General features: G+C 33.1%; 1 protein-coding gene across 4 annotated transcripts in view; it reads left to right on the forward strand.

Moving 5' to 3' along the window:
• The window catches only part of Trpm7 (transient receptor potential cation channel subfamily M member 7), a 106,655-nt gene that overhangs the window by 16,046 nt on the left and 69,286 nt on the right, over positions 1–21,323 (forward strand). For 2 of the 4 annotated variants that reach the window (XM_048793113.1, XM_048793114.1), the window contains exons 2-8: positions 3,315–3,394; positions 7,294–7,332; positions 13,221–13,419; positions 16,694–16,907; positions 17,078–17,158; positions 19,554–19,678; positions 20,661–20,832. In XM_048793113.1, coding sequence (XP_048649070.1) covers positions 3,315–3,394; positions 7,294–7,332; positions 13,221–13,419; positions 16,694–16,907; positions 17,078–17,158; positions 19,554–19,678; positions 20,661–20,832 — 910 coding nt within the window. The remainder of the gene's footprint in view (positions 1–3,314; positions 3,395–7,293; positions 7,333–13,220; positions 13,420–16,693; positions 16,908–17,077; positions 17,159–19,553; positions 19,679–20,660; positions 20,833–21,323) is intronic. The other 2 variants (XM_015480669.2, XM_015480670.2) reach the window with 1 other exon arrangement.

Consider the following 21,323-nt stretch of genomic DNA (forward strand, 5'->3'; position numbering starts at 1 on the left):
AAAAAAAAAAAAAAACCCAAACCCTTTTCTTCATGTTCTTTACTGTAGGTGTAGACAGAAACATGGAGTAGATAGCCTAGGGAGTCGTGAAATGAGAAAAAAGATTGCCTTTTATTTTTAAACACTTGGAGAATAATAGCATGTTGCATGCTGATGGGAGTGATCTGTAAAAGAAGGAAAATATGAGAAGAGAATTGGTTGTTAGAGCATAGATAGTTATACAAGGGAAGGTAGAATATGTGAATGTACTCATTGGTGGATAGATGTGATAAAAGTTTGTAGAAGAGTTGTCTGTTTGCTTCAGTGAAGTGGAAAGTAAGAATGAGAATGATGGAGGAGGGTTGGAAGTTTCAGGAGAAGAGATGGTAAAAAAATCATCCGTGAGAGTGAGAAGATGGACCAGGGAAGCTGGTTAATAGTGTTAATTTTTTTTTTGGCAGGGGGTGATGGGTGGGTGGGGGATTGTTAAAAGGCATTTGAGGTTCATGGTCAAGAGTTTTAAAGTGAAACCAGCCAGGTATTGCGTTTTCTCTGCGGTGTACATGCAGTCATAGAGTGGGTGGGGAATTGGATTGAATCAAAATTGGATTTGCTATGTGTACATCAGGAGCAAATTGACTTCTATTATAATGAAGTTAAAGTGATCTCCCCCACAACCTGACAAGGGATGTAAAGAAGGAGCTTCTTAGGAAATAAGCAGATTTTAGAGTAAGAAGGTGCTGGAGAGATTATGTCACATGCTCTTAAATAGAAAATTTTGCTAATTAAGAGACCTGAGTTCTAGAGGGCATCCATTGATTTTTTTTTTCTTGATAGTTGGAGCATTATGGTGTAATTTGCTCCTACCTGAGTGAGCCTACATAAAGGAGAACTTTTTACCTAGGAAATGGACATTTTGATTGAAGTAAGGAAACACAAAATTTTGAAAACAGAAGTAGAATGTTGGGGATAACTTCTAAGATTTATCAAAAGGGTGCCTGATGCAGACTCAAGAAAATCTCCTGCAAAACTTAATTCATCATAATTTTCTCCAGAATGTCTCTTTTCTCATAGGTTTCATTTATTTAGTAAATAAATTCTTTTTGTACTATCCTGGTGGCCTAGAGGAGGAGGACGAAACCTAAAATTAATCTACTCAATTTTGTAGAATTTTTCTTACTCTCAGTATGTGATACTTTATATCATGATGATTCTTTCTAGTCAGTCATCAGTAGTTGGATTGAAGCAGAAGCCTAACTAACAAAAGGTTAAAGGACTGAGCTTGAGCCAGGGTTCGATCCTCAGCGCCACATAAAAATAAAATAAAGATGTTGTGTCCACCGAAAACTAAAAAATAAATATTAAAAAATTCTCTCTTTCTCTCTCTCTTAAAAAAAAAAAAAAGGGACTGAGCTTGTGGCTGGCTCAGTGATGGAAACACTTGCTTAGCATGTGTGAGGCACTGAGTTTGAGTCTCAGTACTAGATATAAATAACTGAATAAAATAAAGGTCCATCAAGAACTCATTTTTTTAAAAAAAATCAAATTTCAAAAGTTGAAATTAATTTCAGATTTATGGGAAGATTGAAAATATAGTATGAAAAATACTTGCAAACTCTTCAAGATTTTCTAGTATACTACTTTCTCTTTGTGTGTGTGTATAATCCTTTTTTTTTTCTGAACTGTATACTTTCCGTAGGATATGTGTATTTCACATGTGTTTAAATGTTGTTGATAGTGGCCTGTTATTTTCTGTTCTTTCTTTATATTGTATCTTTTCACTTTTACTGTTACTTATGCCCTGTCTTATTCAACTTTAATAGAGCTTTTACCTAAGAACTTTGATCTTCACTTATCTTGCTTTATTGTTTTTTAAATTTCATTTATTTTTTACTTTTTATCTCTTTCCTTTTTTAAATATATTTTTTCAATATATTTTTAATATTATGGACTTGGCTCAATAACTTTCAGCCTTTGTTTTCTAATATAATCCCTTAAGGCTATAATTTCCCCTCAAGCAACATTTATACTACATTGCTCAGGTTTTGAAATGCATAGGATTTTTACTCTTCACTTCTAAGAGTTTTAAATTTTAAGTTATCTTTTTCTTTGATTTGCAAAGTATTTAAGTAGTTTCAGATACTGAGAGATTAAAATTTTTTATTTACACTTTGTTAATTGCACTGTGATAAGTTAATATTTTCTGAAAGGTATCTATTGTCTGATAATGTATTGAAGTTTGCTTTATGGTAAAGTACATGATCAATTTTTATAAATGCCTCATGTGTGCTTGAGAAAAATGTGGGTCTTTTGTTTGTTATATGCAGAAATAAGCTATACTCATTAAGTCCGGCTTGTTAAAACCTTCTAAACCTTTCCTGATTTTTGTTTGTTTAATGGATTTTTTGGTAATTAAGACAAATGTGTTAATCATCTATTGTGATCCTGTATTTGTCTAATTCTTGAATTTTTGCTTTATGTATTTTAAGGCTCTTATATTTGTTTAATTTTACTTGTTTCCAGTTTTGGTAGACTGAATATTTATAATCTTGTAATAACCCATTCTGTCCCTATTGATGTTTAGCATCTTTTTAAAAAATATTATCTTTCTTTTGTTTAGAATTTTGCTTTATGTCTTTTCTACCCCTGTGCCATTAACTGTTACATGCTTTTATGATTTAGATATTTGTTTTAGAAATACCTAGTATCTTAGCTGGGCCTTGTTTTTAAATTAAATCTGACAGTGAGCCTATGCTTTTGAGCAAGAACCTATCTCTAAATAAAATAAAAAGGGCTGGAGATATAATTCAGGGTTAGAGCACTTGCCTAGCATGTGGGAGGCCCTGGGTTTGATCCCTAACACCTCAAAAAAATCAATCAATCTGACAGTCACTTTTAATTGTTTATAAATGGTCCATATCCCAGGATCACACTGGTCCTTCTGGAGTTTTTGGCTCAGTCAAAATCTCACTTCAGCCCTGCACTGTTAAATCACATTGGATTTAAATGGAATTATTCTAATGTTTTAAGTGTGCTATCATTATTAAGAGTACACTAATTAGTGGATTAAAACAAAATTAAATAGTTTAGAAATATATTTTTGTGGGCTGGGGATGTGGCTCAAGCGGTAGCGCGCTCGCCTGGCATGCGTGCGGCCCGGGTTCGATCCTCAGCACCACATACAAACAAAGATGTTGTGTCTGCCGATAACTAAAAAATAAAAAATACTTAAAAAAAAAAAAAAAAAAAAGAAATATATTTTTGTGTATTTGTCATGGAATTATTTCTTTCTTGTATTAATGAGTTAATTTACAAACCTTCCTTTAAAACTTTAGTCCCAGAAATCCTGGATAGAAAGCACTTTGACCAAGAGGGAATGTGTATACATTATACCAAGTTCCAAGGACCCTCACAGGTAAGCATACCTTTGTTTCTTTTGGGATCTTCTAGGAATTTAGATATGAATTATATTGCTATTTATTTATTGAAAACAAAAATTATTAAATATTTGTAGTCACTGTTAATTTTTGTAGTTATTGTTAATATTCTTTTGGGAATGGGAAAAGGAGATAGGATTAACAAGATATTGGAAGAGTTCTTAATGACATTTACAGCATAAAACTTTTTCCTCAAAGTGTTCCCCCATCTCCAAACTCAAATTATGCTAGTGTATTACAAAGATAGGTAGGTAACGCCTCTCTTTCTCTCTTAAACTTATTCATTCAGTGATCTTGAGAACTTAAAACATGTTTGTACATCTACTTATTGGGCATCTACTGAATGCCCAGTACTATGGTTCATGCTGAAGAAACCAATATAGACCTACTAGTCACTTTTTTGGGGGCAAAGGGGTGGACATTGATGGGGAATGAACCCAAGGCTTCACATATGTGAGGCAAGTATTCTACTAGTAATCTAGACCCCCAGCCTCTGTCACTTTTTTGTTTGACATTATATGGATATAAATCAGTATTTATTGGAAAACCTTTTAAACCTATTATCAGAGACTGTGGGTATCTCTGATTGTCTTTTTGTTTTTTAAAATGGGTTTGATAATAGAAAAAAGTTGAAAGTAAAGGATATTAGCTATAATTCAAGAAAAGGTTGACTTTGTGATATATACATTAAGAAACATTTTTGCTAATTTTTTTTCTGTTACCTAAAAATAGAAAAAGCTTAAAGGCAAATCAAAGATATGATTATTTCCTTACTTTATATAGTACCTCTCTTCTCAAGCATTTAGAAAAAAATTGACAAAGGCATTGACAATATTTTTGCATTTTCTTTTTCTGTCTCTTGTCAAACCCTGTTTATCAGATTACCTTCTCTGCAACTTTTAATTCCATTAAGTATGTGACTCTTATGAAAAATAGCTAAAATGAGATAATTTTTATTAACTGTCAAACTCTTATAGTACAAGTTTTTGCCCATAATGAGTACTAGGTAAGTCTTTGTTGAATAGAATTTCCAAACTAAATAAAGCCTTTCATTGTTTACATTACGTAAGCCTGCCATTTGGATTGAACATTTTTCTTTATTTTAGCAGTTAAGATCCTAATTTTGAATGATTTTTTTTGCTTAAAATGAACACATTTCTTTTGAAAACTTGAGAAGCAAAAAGTTGGCGCTATACTCAATTTCAGTACATTAAGACAGCTATTGTTAATAATAATTTGGTGGATTTATTTTTAGTTTTTCCTCAGCACTTAGTTTTTGTTTTAAAATATTGCTCCATTCTGTCTATATAAAATGTATCTGGTTTTAAACATGTTAAATATTTTTATATTACAGATTTTATTAAAATGATAGTTAATATTCTATTAGTGTATTTACCATAGTTTATGTTTATTTGCCTATTTATATTACAAGGCATTTAAGTTGTTTTCAGTTTGTGGCCTTTATAGATTAACTTTAGGCCATAATTAAGATTTTTGTGGATAAAACTATTTTGTGTGTGTTTAATGTCTCACTTTCCTTAGTTTATATAATGCCAAATACTTTCTTAAGGGATTAAAGCAATATATATTATTACTGGTAGTGAGTAGGAATGCCTGACTAAAGTAACATATTCTGTTGTCTTCAAGAAAAGGTGATAAATAATAAATAGACTATCTTTTATTATTTTATTTTATTTTTTCCTGTTTCTCCCCTTACCCCACCTTTTTTTAAAGAGGGGATATCACTTTGTTGCCCAGACTGGCCTTGAAATTTTGTTTTTAATCAACAATAATTGTATGTTTTAAATTTCCACTTATTTGATTACTGTTAAGTATGTTATTTAAATATCCTTCCATTTTGTATACCTTTATTATTTATTTATTTTTATGTGGTGCTGAGGATCGGACCCAGCACCTTGCCCATCCTAGGTGAGCACTCTACCGCTGAGCTACAAACCCAGCCCCAATATCCTTCCATTTTAAAGTAAATTCTGTAAATATTTTGATTAACTCTTTAAGATCATTAGATAACATTAATGTCTTATTCAATCATTAGATTGTACAATTCTGATTTTTTTTACTGCTTTTAAAGATATGATTACATCACCAGGTCACATGGTTAGTAATTATAAAAATGGTATTAGAATTTAGGTCTCCTTAGGTCAGTCTGCCAGTTTTCAAATAAAACTGAAGAAGTTGTAATTTTGCTTAATTAAAAAATAGATTATATTATCAGTAAGGAGTTTATTTTCTATAATTTATTTCACTTGCAGAACAAATAAGAAAAACACTTGTCAGGTGTTAAAGAAAACTTCATGGCCAGGTGTGGTGGCACATGCCTGTAATCCCAGGTGCTTGGGAGGCTAAGGCAGTGGATTACAAATTTGAGGCCAGCCTAGGTAAATTTAATAAGAAGACTCTGTCTCAAAATAAATAGATAGATAGATGAATAAGAAATAAATAAAAACACACACACACATACACACGCATACATATATGGCTAGAACTTGTAGCTCAGAGGTAGAGCACTCCTGGGTTCAATCCCCAGTAGCAGGAAAAACCCCCTCAAGCTGTTAGTAAGTATCTTCAGCTGAAATTAACCATGAGATGTAACTTTCAAACAGTTAGCTGGTTGATTCTTTCTACACTAGTAGGAATTTTAAATTAATTTTATATTACTAAGTAGTTCATGCACCTGATTCAAGGTTTGCAAGTTACCAAATGTTTTCAATCAGAATTCCCTTTCCACTACTGTGCTTTAGCTTTCTCCTTACCAAAATAATCTGGTCTCGGGCTGGGGATGTGGATCAAGCGGTAGCGTGCTCGCCTGGCATGCTCGGGGCGCTGGGTTCGATCCTCAGCACCACATAAAAATAAAATAAAGATGTTGTGTCCACCGGAAACTGAAAAATAATAATAATAATCTGGTGTCAGTCCATTCCTTAAAATACTCTCCAGAAATAGATACAGTCTTTGAATGTCTTTGCAAATATTTGTATATTCTCTTCCCTCCTTTAAGATATATATTGTTTAGCCTATTGTGTTTATTACTTGTCTTGGAGACCACCACTTTGTTTTTAATTGTGACACATTGTTATAATTTTATGTCTGAATCATTTGTTTTAGTAGTCCCTTATTGATGAACATTTTGGCTATTTTCAGTTTTTCTCTTTGCTATAAGGAAAAAAATGCTGCATTGTATTATGTTATATATGTCTTGTTTCATACACAGGTCTTTTTTGATCCATGATCTTAGAACTGGCATTAGAGTGTGAAGAGGAAACTGTATCTTTTATTTTGATGAGTGTTGTCGAAATTGCCTTCCATAGAGATGATATCAGTATACAACTCCCACCAGATAGATGCAACAGTTTTTCTATTTTCTTACTAAGACATTGTCCTCAAATATTGTTTTAAAATCTTTGCTAATCAAATCTCTTCATATATATGCTTTTACTGTGAACCATGTACTTTTTCTTTTTGATATTAGATTTAAAAATTGATATGAGGAAATTATATATTGGAAAACTAGGCCTTTGCAAAATTGTTTTTCTCAGTTTGTCTTTAGACTTTATTAGTGGCAAATTTTTGCCATGTATGAATATGTTTTTGTGTATTTAAATCTGTCAGTGTTTTTTCTCTTATGCTTTGTAGATTTTATATCAAAACTGATTTCATTTAAAATAAGGAAGCTATGTGAATTTAAAATGTTAACTTACATACAAGTCAGTGTACACATAATCTATGATATCTATTGAAAAACTAAATACGTTATTTACCTTTGTTTCATACTTTTGTGTGGGTTTATGTAGTTCAGTTTAAAATTAAAAAGTTTTCCATTGAAATTATGGGTTATTTAACTCTTTATGTTTTGTAGATGCCTTCCAGGATGTCAGATTTGTCAGCAACTTGTCAGGTAAGTTTAACATAATTGCACAAAATTTGAAAAATAAACAAAACTAATGTATTAGATATATGAGTTAGAATACAGGACAATAAAACTTGGATGCTATTGTATTTTAATTATGTTTTATCCAGACTTGAGGTGAAGGATCAGGCACTGCTGTTTGAAACTCAGCTAAAGCTACCTGAACAGAGTTCTAAATTAGTTGAGTGTGAGTTAGTTGGGCAAAGAATAAAGGAAAGGGGTTTTGGGCAGAAAAAACAGGTCATGGAAAGGCCTGACAGTTAAGGACATCATAGTTCTTTTAGGAGACTACTTAATGTAAGGTGGAGATTGGAGAGATCTAAGCCTGGAGAAATAAGTATGGGCCAGGTCATTTAAATTTTATGTATACTATGCCACGTATAAGCATGTATACTATGCATTTTTAAAAAATACATTTTTAGTTGTAGATGGACACAATGCCTTTATTTTATTTGTTTATTTTTATGTGGTGCTGGGGATTGAACCCAGTGCCTCATGCATGCTAGGCAACCGCTCTACCACTGAGCTATAACCCTGGCCCCTGCCACATGCTTTTGACTTTGCATTAGAAGAGTATTATATAGGTGAATAATATGTTAGATTGTTTTTCCTTTTTCCCTCTGTCCATTCTAACAGTTGGCATTTTGAGGAGATTGGATAAAGAGAAAAGACCAGTTCTGAAAGTTTTGGAATAATTAAAGAGTCCTCTGATTATAAAGGGAAGTAGATACATTTGAAGGGATTTATGAAGTAAGTAAATGCAATAGATTTTTTGATATAAGGGAAAGGGAAGACTTATTTCCTAGTTAGGCAGTTGAATAAATGGTAACGTTTAGTAGGGAAAGAAGATAATGTCTCTGGTAGGCTAGAAACAAGTGTATAGAGTGAGTTTCTTTTAGGTATATTGAATTTTTTTTCCCAGTCAATAAAGTCAGCAAAAAACAACTCACAATCTTTTACATTTGCCCTTATTTTTACCTCCTCCAGTGGTATTCATCTTACAGATGGGAAATTCTATCAGCCTTTTCTCCCTTCAGGTTGAAGAACTTCTTTTAGCATTTTTTAAGTACAGGTATATTTGAAAATATTTTATTTTCATATTTAGAGGATATTTTCACTGGATATAGATTTCTGAGTTGAGTTTTCTCATTGCAGCACTTAACGGGACGTCATTTTATATTCTGGCTGTTGTTTCTAGTGAGATGCCAGTCACTAGTGTAATTGTTCCCAGTTTGTAATGGGTCTTTTTTCTCAGGGCTACTTTAAAGATGATGTTTTTCTCTTCATACCTTTGGTTTTCAGCAACATGTCTGTGATATTGATTCTCTTTGTACTTACTCAGTTTATAGAAATGTCTGCAAGTTCAAACTTTTCACCTAATTGGGAAGATTTTGGCCATTGTTCTTAAAATACTTTACTGCCCCATTTTTTTTTCTCTCTTCCCTCTGAAACTCCTGATACCTTCTACAGTTTACTGTGACTTTATTTTATTGTAATTTAGCTTTTTTCTATTTATCAAATTGGATAATTTCTGTTGATCTGTGCTTATAACCCTTATTTCTACAGTTGCCAGTATGCTTCAAAATTTACTGTACATTTATTTTAAAATTTATTTGATTCTTTTTTAAAGTTTCCATTTCACTACTGAGATACACTACCTCAGCCCTCATTATGAGCATCTATTCCTATAAGTTCTCAAATATATTTATTTATAAAGTCTGTATTCAATTTTTTATTTATTAATTTCAACATATACATCAGTTAGGGTCTCTTTCTATTGATTTCTTCTCTTTTTTTCTTGATAATGAATCATACTTTCTTGTTTTTTTCATGTATCTAGTAATTTTAATTGTAGGTTGGACATTATAGAAAATCTCCTAGGAGTTCTGGATTGGGTTATCTTCCTTTAAAGGGTATTCAATTTCAGTCTGACAGATGATTGAATTATTGGCTATTCTTTGGTTCTTCGAGGTTTGATTTTCTTGTTAGGGCAGTTCTGTTCCTATTTTGAATTTTTTACTCTTAAGGTATAGCCTTTTTGGGGTTTCAACTAAATGCTTAAGATGCTTGACGGTCTCTTTTTACTCTGAACTAAAAGCACAATGTCTTTCAGACCTTATGACCCAGTTCTGACATCCACAGAAGGAGATTTCTGCTAGGCATTACAGAATCTTGTCTGACATAAATAAATCTTAGACCATGGCCAAGGACCCATTGTGAATCTCCGTTCAAGTTTCTTTATATCCTCTGGAATCCCTTTTCTCTGGTATCTTGCTACAAATTCCAACTATTTCTGTTCTGTTTCCTTGCCTAACTCAGCAACTTTGCCATTTTCTGCCTGAGCATCACCTTTATGCACAGGGGTTGAGAAAGTGCCTAGTCTATGTAGTCATGGGGGGTTACTTTATGTTTTACTCTCATTTAGCGCATGAAATAGGGCTTCATGCTTCCTCTTGTTCAGTGCCTGAAAGCATTTATCTCATATATTTTGTCCACTTTTTTGTCCGTAGTTTCCAAGACCACCCGTAGGTTCAGTGATTAGCGAGAGTGAATCACAGTACTCATTGATAAGATCTACACTGTGTTGAGGAAGTTTCCTCCTTTCTCTGTCTATAAGGAACAGATGTTAAATTTCATCTAATACTTTTTCTTTATCTATTGGCATGACTGAGAGATTTTTCTCTCTTAGCCTGTTGATGAATGGTTTTAGGAATTTTGGAGTAACCTTATATTCCCAGAATGAACCTCACTTGAAATTGATGGTTTTGTTTTTTTTTTGATATAACAGAAGATTCTTTTTACTAATATTTTCTTAAGAAAGTTTTGAGTTTATCCTAGTGAGGGTTTCATAGTTTTTACAATGCTTTTGTCTTTTTTTTTTTTTTTTTAACTAGGATGAATCTGACCTCATGAAATGAATTGGTGAATGTTTCCTGTTATATTTTATGGAAGAGTGTATGTAGAATAGAGATTATTTCATTTTAGAATTGAGATTATGTAGAGTGTATGTAGAATTGAGATTATTTCCTTATTCAAAGCTAGTTCTGGTCAACATAGCATGACCTTGTCTCAAAACAAACAAAAACTTTAATTCCCTATTCAATTTTTTCGCTTTATGTGTCTGATAATTTTCTTGCTCTTTCAGTAATAGGCTTTTTCTTTTATTTGCTTTTCCATTGGTTATTCTCTTTTTTATATTTCATTGTCTTTATAATTTCTTTCCCTTCTGTTTACTTTGGGTTTAATTTTTGGTTTAATTTGTTCTTTTTAGTTTTTAAGGTAGAATTTAGGCTACTTTTTGTTTTCAAATGTTCTCTGTTTAAACTTTATATACCACAATTTTTTATTGCTATGTACTGTATAAAGCATACCTATTTACACAAACACTAATTTTCTTCTATATGATGCTTTAATTGTATCCCACAGATTTTGATGTTTATTTTCATTTTGTTCTAAATATTTTCTTTTTTTTGTGACTTTCTTATGATTCATAAATTAAGTGTGTCATTAGTTTCCAAATACTTCAGAATTTCCCATGTTTCTCTTACTGTTTTCTAGTTGAATTTCATTGTGTTCAGAGAATATAATTTGTATTTTTTCCATATTGGTTTATTGAGACCTATTTTATAGGCCAAAATATATCAGTCTTAATGAGTACTTCACATGTATTCAAAGAAGGTTTTTATTCTGTACATGAAAACATCTATTAGATCACTTTGGTTGGCTAATAGTTTTAAGTCATATAGAATTCTAGCTTCTTTTTCCTTTAAGTTCTTAAGATATTGTTCCATTAACTTTAGGCTTGCATGGTTGTTGAAGATTCCTGCTATCATTCTTATCTTTTTTCTTCTGCATATAACGTAACCTTTGTACTCTGGCTGCTTTTCAGATTTCCTCTATATTATTGACTTACAGCAGTGCCGTAGTGTAATTTATTTATACTTGGTTTGTTTATGTTTTGTTGAGCTTCTCAAATTTGTGGATCCAACAGTTTTCAAATTTGGGTTATTTTTTCCTAACATGTTTTCAAATTTTTACTTCCATTCCTTTTGAGATTTGAATTTACAAGTAGCTCTGAGATGATAGATATTCCAGAGGTTACAGTTTTTTCTCTTTTGGTTTCATTATGAATAGATTCTGTTGCTACATCTTTGAGTTTATTGAACTAACTCCCCTCTCTCTCTTCCCCCCAACTTCTCTCTCTCTCCCCCTCCCCCAGGGTCCAATACATTATAAAACCCTTCCCTTGACTTCCATCTTATCTATTATATTATCCCTAGATAGTCTATTTGTGTCTTTTCAAAAAATTTTAGCTTTTACTCTTACTCTCTCTCCTCCTCTCACCCTCTCTTTCTCCTCTCTTACTCTCCCCCTCCCCCTCTCTTACTCTCTCTCCCCCCTCTCCGCTCTCCCCCCCTCTTCTCCCTCTCCCCCCTCTCCTCTCCCCCCCTCTTCTNTCCTTATGAAGCAAAGTGCTCTCTCCCTCTCTCTCTCTCTCTCTCTCTCTCTCTCTCTCCCTGCCCCCCCCCCCTTCTGCGACTGGCCGCTACAGTCCTGCCAATAAAATCTCCGACAGGTTAAAAAAAAAATTTTTTTTCTAAATATCTTCTGATTTTTTTCTTCATCACATTTTCGTCTGCTTTTCTGAGCATATACTTAATAGATGGAGATTATTTATAATAGTGGTTTTAGTGTTATTTTCTGGTGATTGCATCATTTCTGTCATTTTAGCCTTCATTTAATGAAATTGTCTTTTTATATTTTTTTAGTTGTTGATGGACTTTATTGTCTTTATTTTTATGTGCTGAGGATCGAACCCAGTGCCTCATGCATGCTAGGCGAGCACACTACCACTGAGCCACAACTCCAGCCCTGTCTGAGAATTTTTAATGGGTGCTTCACATTATGAATTTTATGTGTTTGAGTGCTGGATTTTATTATATTCAATTAGGGACTTTTGGACTTATTTTAGCATGCAGTTAGGTTACTTTGGATTGTTTTGATCCTTTCAGGTCTTGCTTTTACATTTTATCAAGAAGCATGTTGTCTAGGTCTCATTGAATCCTAATTAGATAAAACTTTTCTGAAAATTCTATCTTAGGCCATATGTGTTAAAAGATAACTCTGGTTGATGGGTTCTGTCCTTCATGAGCTTAATTGTTTGGCCTTCTACCATCTAGTGGTTCTTACCTTTGCCTTGAGTAATTTGTTGTTTTTTTTTTTTTTTAAATAAGAAGGACCCTTCTGCAGATATTTGGGACTCTTATCTTTGTAACTCTTTCCTTTTTGTTTTGTTTTGTTTTTTACACTAAAAACTCTAGCTTTCTGATTTCCTCAAACTCTAATTTTAAGATCATATCAAATCAGTGAGACTCTCTGGCTTTATTAGATTCTTGCTTCTTACATTGTGGTCCAGCATGATGTTCTAGGTAGAATTCTGTCCTTCTTTATATCCCTGGCCTCAGGCAACCATTGATCACCTTTTGGTCACTATATAGATTAGTTTGCATTTTCTTGAATTCTGTACACATAGAATCATGTAAATATGTATCTTTGATACCTGACTTCTGTCGCTCAACATGATCTTTCAGATTAATCTATATTGTTCTATTGGTGGTTTGTTTCATTCTGTTGCTGAAACATTGTTTGTGTAATATACCTACACCACTTTTTGAGGATGCCCCACAGGAAATTTAGGTTATAACATCATCATCACCCTACTTCAGTGCTTTGATGAAGGCATTTATTTACTGATATTCTAAAATCAAAGAGTCATACTATTTTCTTTATCTTTATTGGTTCATTCATTTTAATTCAGTTTTTCATTGACTCAATTTTTTAAAAAGTCTGTTTATAATCTCACTTTTTCCTTTCAGGTGTTTTTGTGGTCGCTTGGTCAAGCAACATGCTTGTTTCACTGCAAGTCTTGCCATGAAATACTCAGATGTGAAATTGGGTGACCATTTTAATCAGGCAATAGAAGAGTGGTCTGTGGAAAAGCATACAGAACAGAGCCCAACGGATGCTTATGGAGTCATCAATTTTCAAGGGGGTTCTCATTCCTACAGAGCTAAGGTGTGTCATGTACTTGATTTTTGTTTTCTTTTTTTACTTTATTTTCTTTGTTATATAAAGAATAAACATGTATTATCTAACAGAAAGTTAGTCCCAATAATTTCTTCAAATATATAAAAGTTAAGCTCTTACAAATACAGAATTGTTAGATCTTTAGTGGATTGAACTTTTTATCATTATAAAATGTCTTTATTGTAATTAGTCTTGACAAGTCTCCTTTTTCACTTTTAACTTTTTCTTATGTTAAGAGGTGTCTTTTGTGAGCATGGTGGTGCAAGCCTGTAGTCCTACCTGCAAGGCCAAGGCAGTGTGTTACTTGAATCCTTTTAAAACCAGCCTGGGCAGCATACCAAGATGCTGTCTCAAAAACCAAACAAATGAAAGAGATGTCTTTTTAGCGGTATATCTTTTTTTAAAAAAATTTAATGTTTTATATTTAAGTTTATAGTATTAGTTACCAAGTTGTGTCATTTATTTTTTCTTTTTCCCTTTCTTGTATTTTTTTGGATTAAGTGTTTTTAAAATTATTTCCTTTTTTTTTTTTTTTTTTTAGAATGTTTTAGAATTTTTTAATGTTTATTGTTTAGTTTTCGGCAGACACAACATCTTTGTTTGTATGTGGTGCTGAGGATCGAACCCGGGCCGCACGCATGCCAGGCGAGTGCGCTACCGCTTGAGCCACATCCCCAGCCCCAATTATTTCCTTTTTTATTGGTATGCTATTCATATGATTTTTTTTTCTGTTCTGTAACTTTATAGTAAATACTACAAAATACATTTTTAACTTGTTATCTATCATGAGTTAATACTTTTACCACTTCTAAAATCCAAGAACTTCTAGAATATTTGTAACTGCGTCTATTTCCCCTGTGACTTCTGTAGGAATTTTAATTCTGTGTATTTTAAACCTCTACAACATAATTATTTATCATTTAGATTTAAACATTATAAATGTTCCCTTGTTCTGCCTACCTCCTCACCTGATGAGAAAAGCATTGGAAAGTGGCGGGCTCATTCTCTCTACAACTTTTCTTTTTCTCCTGAATCAATCCCAGAAGTTTTCACTGCCTTTGTTGCTCTTTGATTCCTTAAACACATTTTATTTACCCTTTTTCTAGTTTCTATAGTTGCCCGAAGAAGAGTAGTCCAAAAAATCCTAGTCAAGCTGGGCATAGTAGTGCATACCTGTAATCCCAGTGACTCTGGAGGCTGAGGCAAGAGAATCACAAGTTTGAGGATAGCCTGGGCAATTTAGTGATACCTTATCTCAAAACAGAAAGGACTGGGGGATATAGCCCAGTGGTAGAGTACTCTGGGTTCGGTTCAATCCTTAGTACCATATAAAAACAACCTAGTTCATCATTACTGGATGTGAAATCCCTCACTTATTCCTAACCAAGTCTTTTTTACAAATTTTTAATTTAACTTTAGACTGCTTCCAAACACTTCTTTATATATTCAAGTGTAATAATGATTTCTATAAAACTAATGCAAAAAGACAGTATGGAACAATTCTTAAGGGACTTAAGTCTTGTACTTAGTCATGTAGAATTCTGGTACTTTGGGCTTCATATACTGTTACAGAAATTTTCCATTGTGTCTCCCGTCCCATGCCCAGCCTACCACTTTGTTCTGGAAATTGAACCCAGGGGCGCTTTACCACTGAGCTACATACATATCAACCCTTTTTAAAACATTTTGAGACAGGGGCTTGCTAAGTTGCTACATCACTAAGTTGCTGAGGCTGCCCTGAACTTTCAATCCTCCTTCCTCAGCCTCCCAAATTGCTGGGATTACAGATCTGTGCTAACACGAGTGACTTTTTTTTAATCTTTGTAAAGGAACAGGTAGTATATTGTTTTGTAGAGAGCCTATTCTAGAGATGTCTAAAAAATTGTATTTTCCAATGTTTGACTATTTCAGGTTTCTTTCTTTTTTTTTTTTTTTATTTTAGTTGTCCATGAACACGATATCTTTACTCACTTATTTTTATATGGTGTTGAGGATAGAACCCAGTGCCTCACACGTGTGAGGGCAGGCACTCTGCTGCTGAGCTACAGTCCCAGCCCTATTTCAGGTTTCTTATGAACTAATAATTCATATATGTGCTTTGGACAAAGAGAATGATTTAAAATGGTCCTTGCAAATATGTTTTGTGATGTTAATTCAACAAAAGATTTTTAAATCAAAGCAGAGGAAGTTTTTCATAGATGTGATGCTTATTTTCTATTATTATTGTTATTATTGTTTTACTGTACTGTAGATTGAACCCATAGCCTTACACATGCTAGGCAAATGTTCTATTGCTGAGCTATAACCGCCTCCACATCCCCTCTATTACTTTTTTTGTACCAGGGATTAAACTCAGGAGTTCTTGACTACTGAGCCAAATTTCTGGCCATATTTTGTATTTTATTTAAAGACAGGTTTTCACTGAGTTGCTTAGTGCCTTACTTTTACTTGAGGCTGGCTTTGAACTCACGATCATCCTGCTTAATGTGGTGCCACGGATCAAACTCAGGGCCTGTGCACACTTTACACTGAACTACATCTGGAGCTCCTGTAATCTTAAGATTTTCTGATTGTTTCTCAACTTGATAAAATCCAGTCCCTTCCAGTGAAGGGAAAAATAGTTAAAATACCTTTTAAAATTTACAGTGTATTTACAATTCTGTTATAAATAGTCTCCAGATTACTGACAAAGCTTTCAAATAGAAAGTGTTTGTCCCTAATAGGAGCATGTCTTTGATTAAAGTCTCTTTTTTAAAAAATATATATATATATATTTTTTAGTTGTAGATAAATGAATACTTTTATTCTTTTTATTTACTTATGTGGTGCTGAGGATCAAACCCAGTGCCTCATACATGTGAGGCAAGCACTTTACCACTGAGCTACAACCCCAGCCCCTCTATTTTTAATATAATTTTTAGTTCCCCCTTTACCATCATCTTATCCATTCTTAATGCTTCTTTCTCACAAACTGTACATACTTAAAGAAGTTAATACTGTGGATAGAGTTGCAAATTGGATTGTTAATTGAATATAAAGAAAGTAACTTTTGTATCTGCTTCTAAGATCTAATATCCATCTAATATCTAAAACCTATTACTGTTGTTTATTCCTATGAATGTAAACATTGAAAATTGCCTTTGAAATCTCTTTTTACATAACCTGATTCAAGTGATTTTTTTCTAAAATGAGACAGTGTTGCATTATGAAATCTGTGATCGCATTCAAATATTTTGTCCTTTTAAAATATTTTTTATTTTAGTATGTGAGGCTATCATATGACACCAAACCTGAAATCATTCTGCAACTTCTGCTTAAAGAATGGCAAATGGAATTACCCAAACTTGTTATCTCCGTTCATGGGGGCATGCAGAAATTTGAGCTACACCCACGAATCAAGCAGTTGCTTGGAAAAGGTCTTATTAAAGCTGCAGTTACAACTGGAGCCTGGATTTTAACAGGAGGGGTAAACACAGGTAATAAGATGATTGTGTTAATTATTTTTAGTGTGTTTGGAGATTTTTCATAGTATCAGTTAGATATTTGAAATAATAGCCAATACCAAGTATAAATATATTCAGTTCTTCTAATAAAGAGTCTACAATTCCTAGATAAAAATAACTGAATCTGTTTGGTTGTCATTTAGGCTTTAAAAAAGTAATACACTTTCGAGCAGGGATTGGCAAACTACAGCCCATGTGCCAAAGCCAGCCTAATCCTTGTTTTTGTGAGTAAAGTTTATTTGAACACAAATCCACTCATTTATTTATGTATTGTGTATGGCTGGGTTTTTTTTATGTTTTGTTTTGGTTTGGTTTGATTTTTTTGCTGCAATAACAGAAGCTAATTGTTATGGCAAAGACTGGCAGATGCCCTGCAAAGCCTAAAATATTTACTGTTTGGCCCTTTAAAAAATATTTGCTGACCCTATTACAGAGCATTAATTTTTATCATTTTCTGACAACTGGTAAATTGGTAGAAGATTGGTAGTTCATTGCCTCAGCAGTGGTAAAAAGTAGCTTTCATATATTAATTTTTAATGTTATCACCTTTCATCCCAAGTCTTTCCTTTCATGTGTACAGCTTGACTTTAAGGAGTGCAAATTAATTTCAGTGACTAAAGTAAAACAGTGATTTACATCAATAACTTGAAAACATCTAATTTATTCATTATCAGCCATAGTGATTTACATCCATCAATTTGAAAACATATAATTTATTCATTATCAGCAACTATTTTTTGAGCCTCGTTGTCTGTCAGACGTCCTTTGGGCTGCTGAGTTTATATCATTTCACAAAACAGAGGCAAGATAGTTACCTTGTGTGAAGTGAGAGAGATACAGGCAACAAAGAGATAACTCAGTAATGTATAATATATTAGAAGATAAGTGTAAGTGCTATGCAAGCACCATGGAATAAGAGGTGGATAGTGAGAAGTGATGGAGGGATTATCATAAAATTTTGTATATAGTTATGGAGAATTTGACTGAGGGGGTAACAAATGAGGAGCGATAGAAGGATAGGAGAGAGCAAAATACAAGAAAGGCATGGGGCAGGGCATTAAAAGTGGGGGAATGACTAGTCTATTACAAAAAGAGTAAGAAAGCTCTATAGTAGCTTGAGGGGAAATAAGGAATGGTAGATGATGGGGTCAGAAGTTGTATAGTGGCAGGAAATCATATTGAATAGCAGGGCTAATGGATAATTATCTGAGAACTTCTGGGCTATTAAAAGAACTTTTTCTTTTACTCTAAATGAGAAAGGAAGGATTTAAGTAGGCATTGACAAAAGCAAAGATAATGGATGATGTTTTGAAAATAGACTCAGTGAGCAAGATGAAGATGCTGTTTCCATAATCCAGGTGAGGGATAAGATCTAGTGTATTTTAAAAAGCAAACAGTGATATAGTCAGAGGTGCCATAACAAAAATACTACAGAAGGGGTGGCTTAAACAGCAGATAATTATTTCCTTATGGTTTTGGAGGCTAAGTCCAAGATTAATGTGTCAGCAGGTTTGGCTGACTGCAAGGCCTCTCTCCTTGTCTTTCAGGTGGACCCCTTCTTACTGTGTCCTTTTTCTGTGTGTAGGCATTCCTGACATCTCTTTGTGCTTATATTTCCTCTTATAAGGACACCAGCCAGTTGGATTAGAGCTTTCTCTACAAGGCCTCACTTTAACTTAATCACCTCTAAGTATCCTGTCTCTAAATAGAGCCATATTTTTGAGGTGTCAGGATTAGAGTTTCAACATGTGAATTTGAGGGGACACATAATAAATTGTAATGAGAAGTTACAGTAGTGCCCTCCTATCCATGTTTTCAGTTACTTGTATTTAACAGTGAATGGTCTGAAAATATTAAATGGAAAATTCCAGAAACAATTTATAAGTTTTTGAATTGTGCTGTGTTCTGAGTAGCATGGTGAAATGTCATGCCATCTCACTCCATCTTGACTGGGATTAAGTCATCCCTTTGTACAGCATATCCATACTTGGTATATTACCTACCTCATTAGTCACTTGGTAGCCATCTTGGTTATCAGATTGATTGTCCATCAGATGTACTATTATAGTATCACAATACTTACATATAGGGTTCTATACTACAGTTTCCAACATCTACTGGGGGTCTTGGATCATGTCCCTCACAGGTAAGGGGGAACTACTGTATATATTCTCTGGAGTTTTTTTTTTTTTTTTTCCCTACCATTTCCCCATGTTTTTGATTCAATTTGACAGCTTTTGTTCATTGTATGTGTGTTTGTTGTGCTTATGGTCCTGTGCCACTGAGTCATATTCTTAATTTATTCTAGATGATGTATAGAAAAACAAAAAATTAAATTACTTACAAGTCCAAGAAAGGACTTGGCCTTATAGGAGCATGGTAGAATGTAGTTCTCATGTGTTTTAGGCAGTTGTAGTGATTTGATGTTGTGGTGTTTTGCTTTTTCATTCCATTTTGGTCAGATTATTCCTTTGAAAGCTTGGCTTTGGACGTCATTGCTTTATATCTTATATGTGTAAAGAAATGTATCATGAATTGTAATGTTAAAAATTAAGCACAGGATTGTTCCTAACATAATGAAAACTTTGAACTAAAATGAATAAAATTTTGCATGAACAGGTGTGGCAAAACATGTTGGTGATGCCCTCAAAGAACATGCTTCCAGATCATCTCGAAAGATTTGCACTATTGGAATAGCTCCATGGGGAGTGATAGAAAACAGAAATGATCTTGTTGGGAGAGATGTAAGAATGTTTTTAAAGTTTCTCATATTTGCACTTACTTATAAACAGAATTATAGCAAAAATGGAGCAAGTCAACTTAAAATATTCATGATCATACCACATTTTTCAAATGAAGTTTAAAAAGCATTTTCCTGTGATTTTCTTCTCATCTTCTGGAAAATACATTCATAAATATAAATGATAAATGTCTTTCATATCATGCCATTAATTACATTTTTAATGAATCTATGACGTTATTGGGGTTGGAGCTGTAGCTCAGTGGAAGAGCACTTGCCTAGCATGTGTGAGGCACTGGGTTCGATCCTTAGAACCACATAAAATAAACAAATAAAATAAAGGCACTCTGTCCATTAAAAAAGAAGAAGAAGAAGCATTAAGAAAAAAAAAAGTATCTTGTCACTCAGAGGAGGAATCAAATGCTAATGTTTTATTTCTATAGGCTAAAGATATGAATATTAATTGAGATTATTGAAAAGATATCATTTTCAAGTGTTATTAAGTTTCTAATATCAATTTTAAATATCTTCTTTATGGCTAGAAAAATTACAGTGTGACATTTTATTGCTTTTTAAAAAAATCCTTTATATCTTACAGTTTACTCAATCTCATAATAGTTTCTTAGCACTGTATATTTATTTACTGTTTCTCCTTTTGCATGTGATAATGAAATATATAATTCTGCAAATTGATTAGTCTTTTGTGGTTTTTTTTTAATATTTTTTAGTTGCCAATGGATTTTTTACTTTGTTTATTCATATGTGGTGCTGAGTATCTAACCCAGGGATTCACACATGTTAAGCAAACGCTCTACCACTGAGCCACAACCCCAGTCCCTAGCTTTTGTTTTTTGATGTATTCTTTCTCACTGTTTATTTCTAAATGTGAAATAGAATTTTACCTCTTTACAGATTATTTCAAAATTTATTTTACATTCTGTTACATTTAATCCTGCCCACTAACTGTTATGTTTGCTATTTTTTAGGTCGTTGCTCCTTATCAAACCTTATTGAACCCCCTGAGCAAATTGAATGTCCTGAATAATCTCCATTCCCATTTCATATTGGTGGATGATGGCACAGTTGGAAAGTATGGCGCAGAAGTCAGACTAAGAAGAGAACTTGAAAAAACTATTAATCAGCAAAGAATTCATGCTAGTAAGAGAATTCCCAAAATTTTATTATGGAAGTTATTTTGAGCTGTATTAAAAGCCAGTGATGTTCTAGAAAAGTTGAATGTCAAGTACCCTTTTCCTTATGTAGCAAGAAATCTACAAAACAACCCAAAATGGCAGATCTTAGACAATTTTAAGACCTAGAAGATCTCTCAGGCCAAATAGGGTACTCAGGCTTCAAGGCCAAAGACAAAAAGGCTCATTAGAAGCTTTGTAGCTATTGTTTGTCATTGCTGCCAAAGGAATTTACAAGTATTCTTAATGTCTTATATATCCAAGACTTAGCTTTGGAAGTTAAGATTGAAAAGTAAAATGGAATAAAGCCACTTTGTTATAAAGTAAGAATAAGCTTGTTTAAAGTTCATAAAATGATTAGATGTCACTCTTTGGTAAGTGTGTCTTAAAAATCTGTATTGTGATGAATTTTCCTTTCCAATCATGGCTGAACCTTCTGGTTCAGCATCTAAATTTTAT

The sequence above is a fragment of the Marmota marmota genome, unplaced genomic scaffold (genome assembly GCF_001458135.2).
Source record: "Marmota marmota marmota unplaced genomic scaffold, marMar, whole genome shotgun sequence".
Taxonomy (NCBI): Eukaryota; Metazoa; Chordata; class Mammalia; order Rodentia; family Sciuridae; genus Marmota; species Marmota marmota.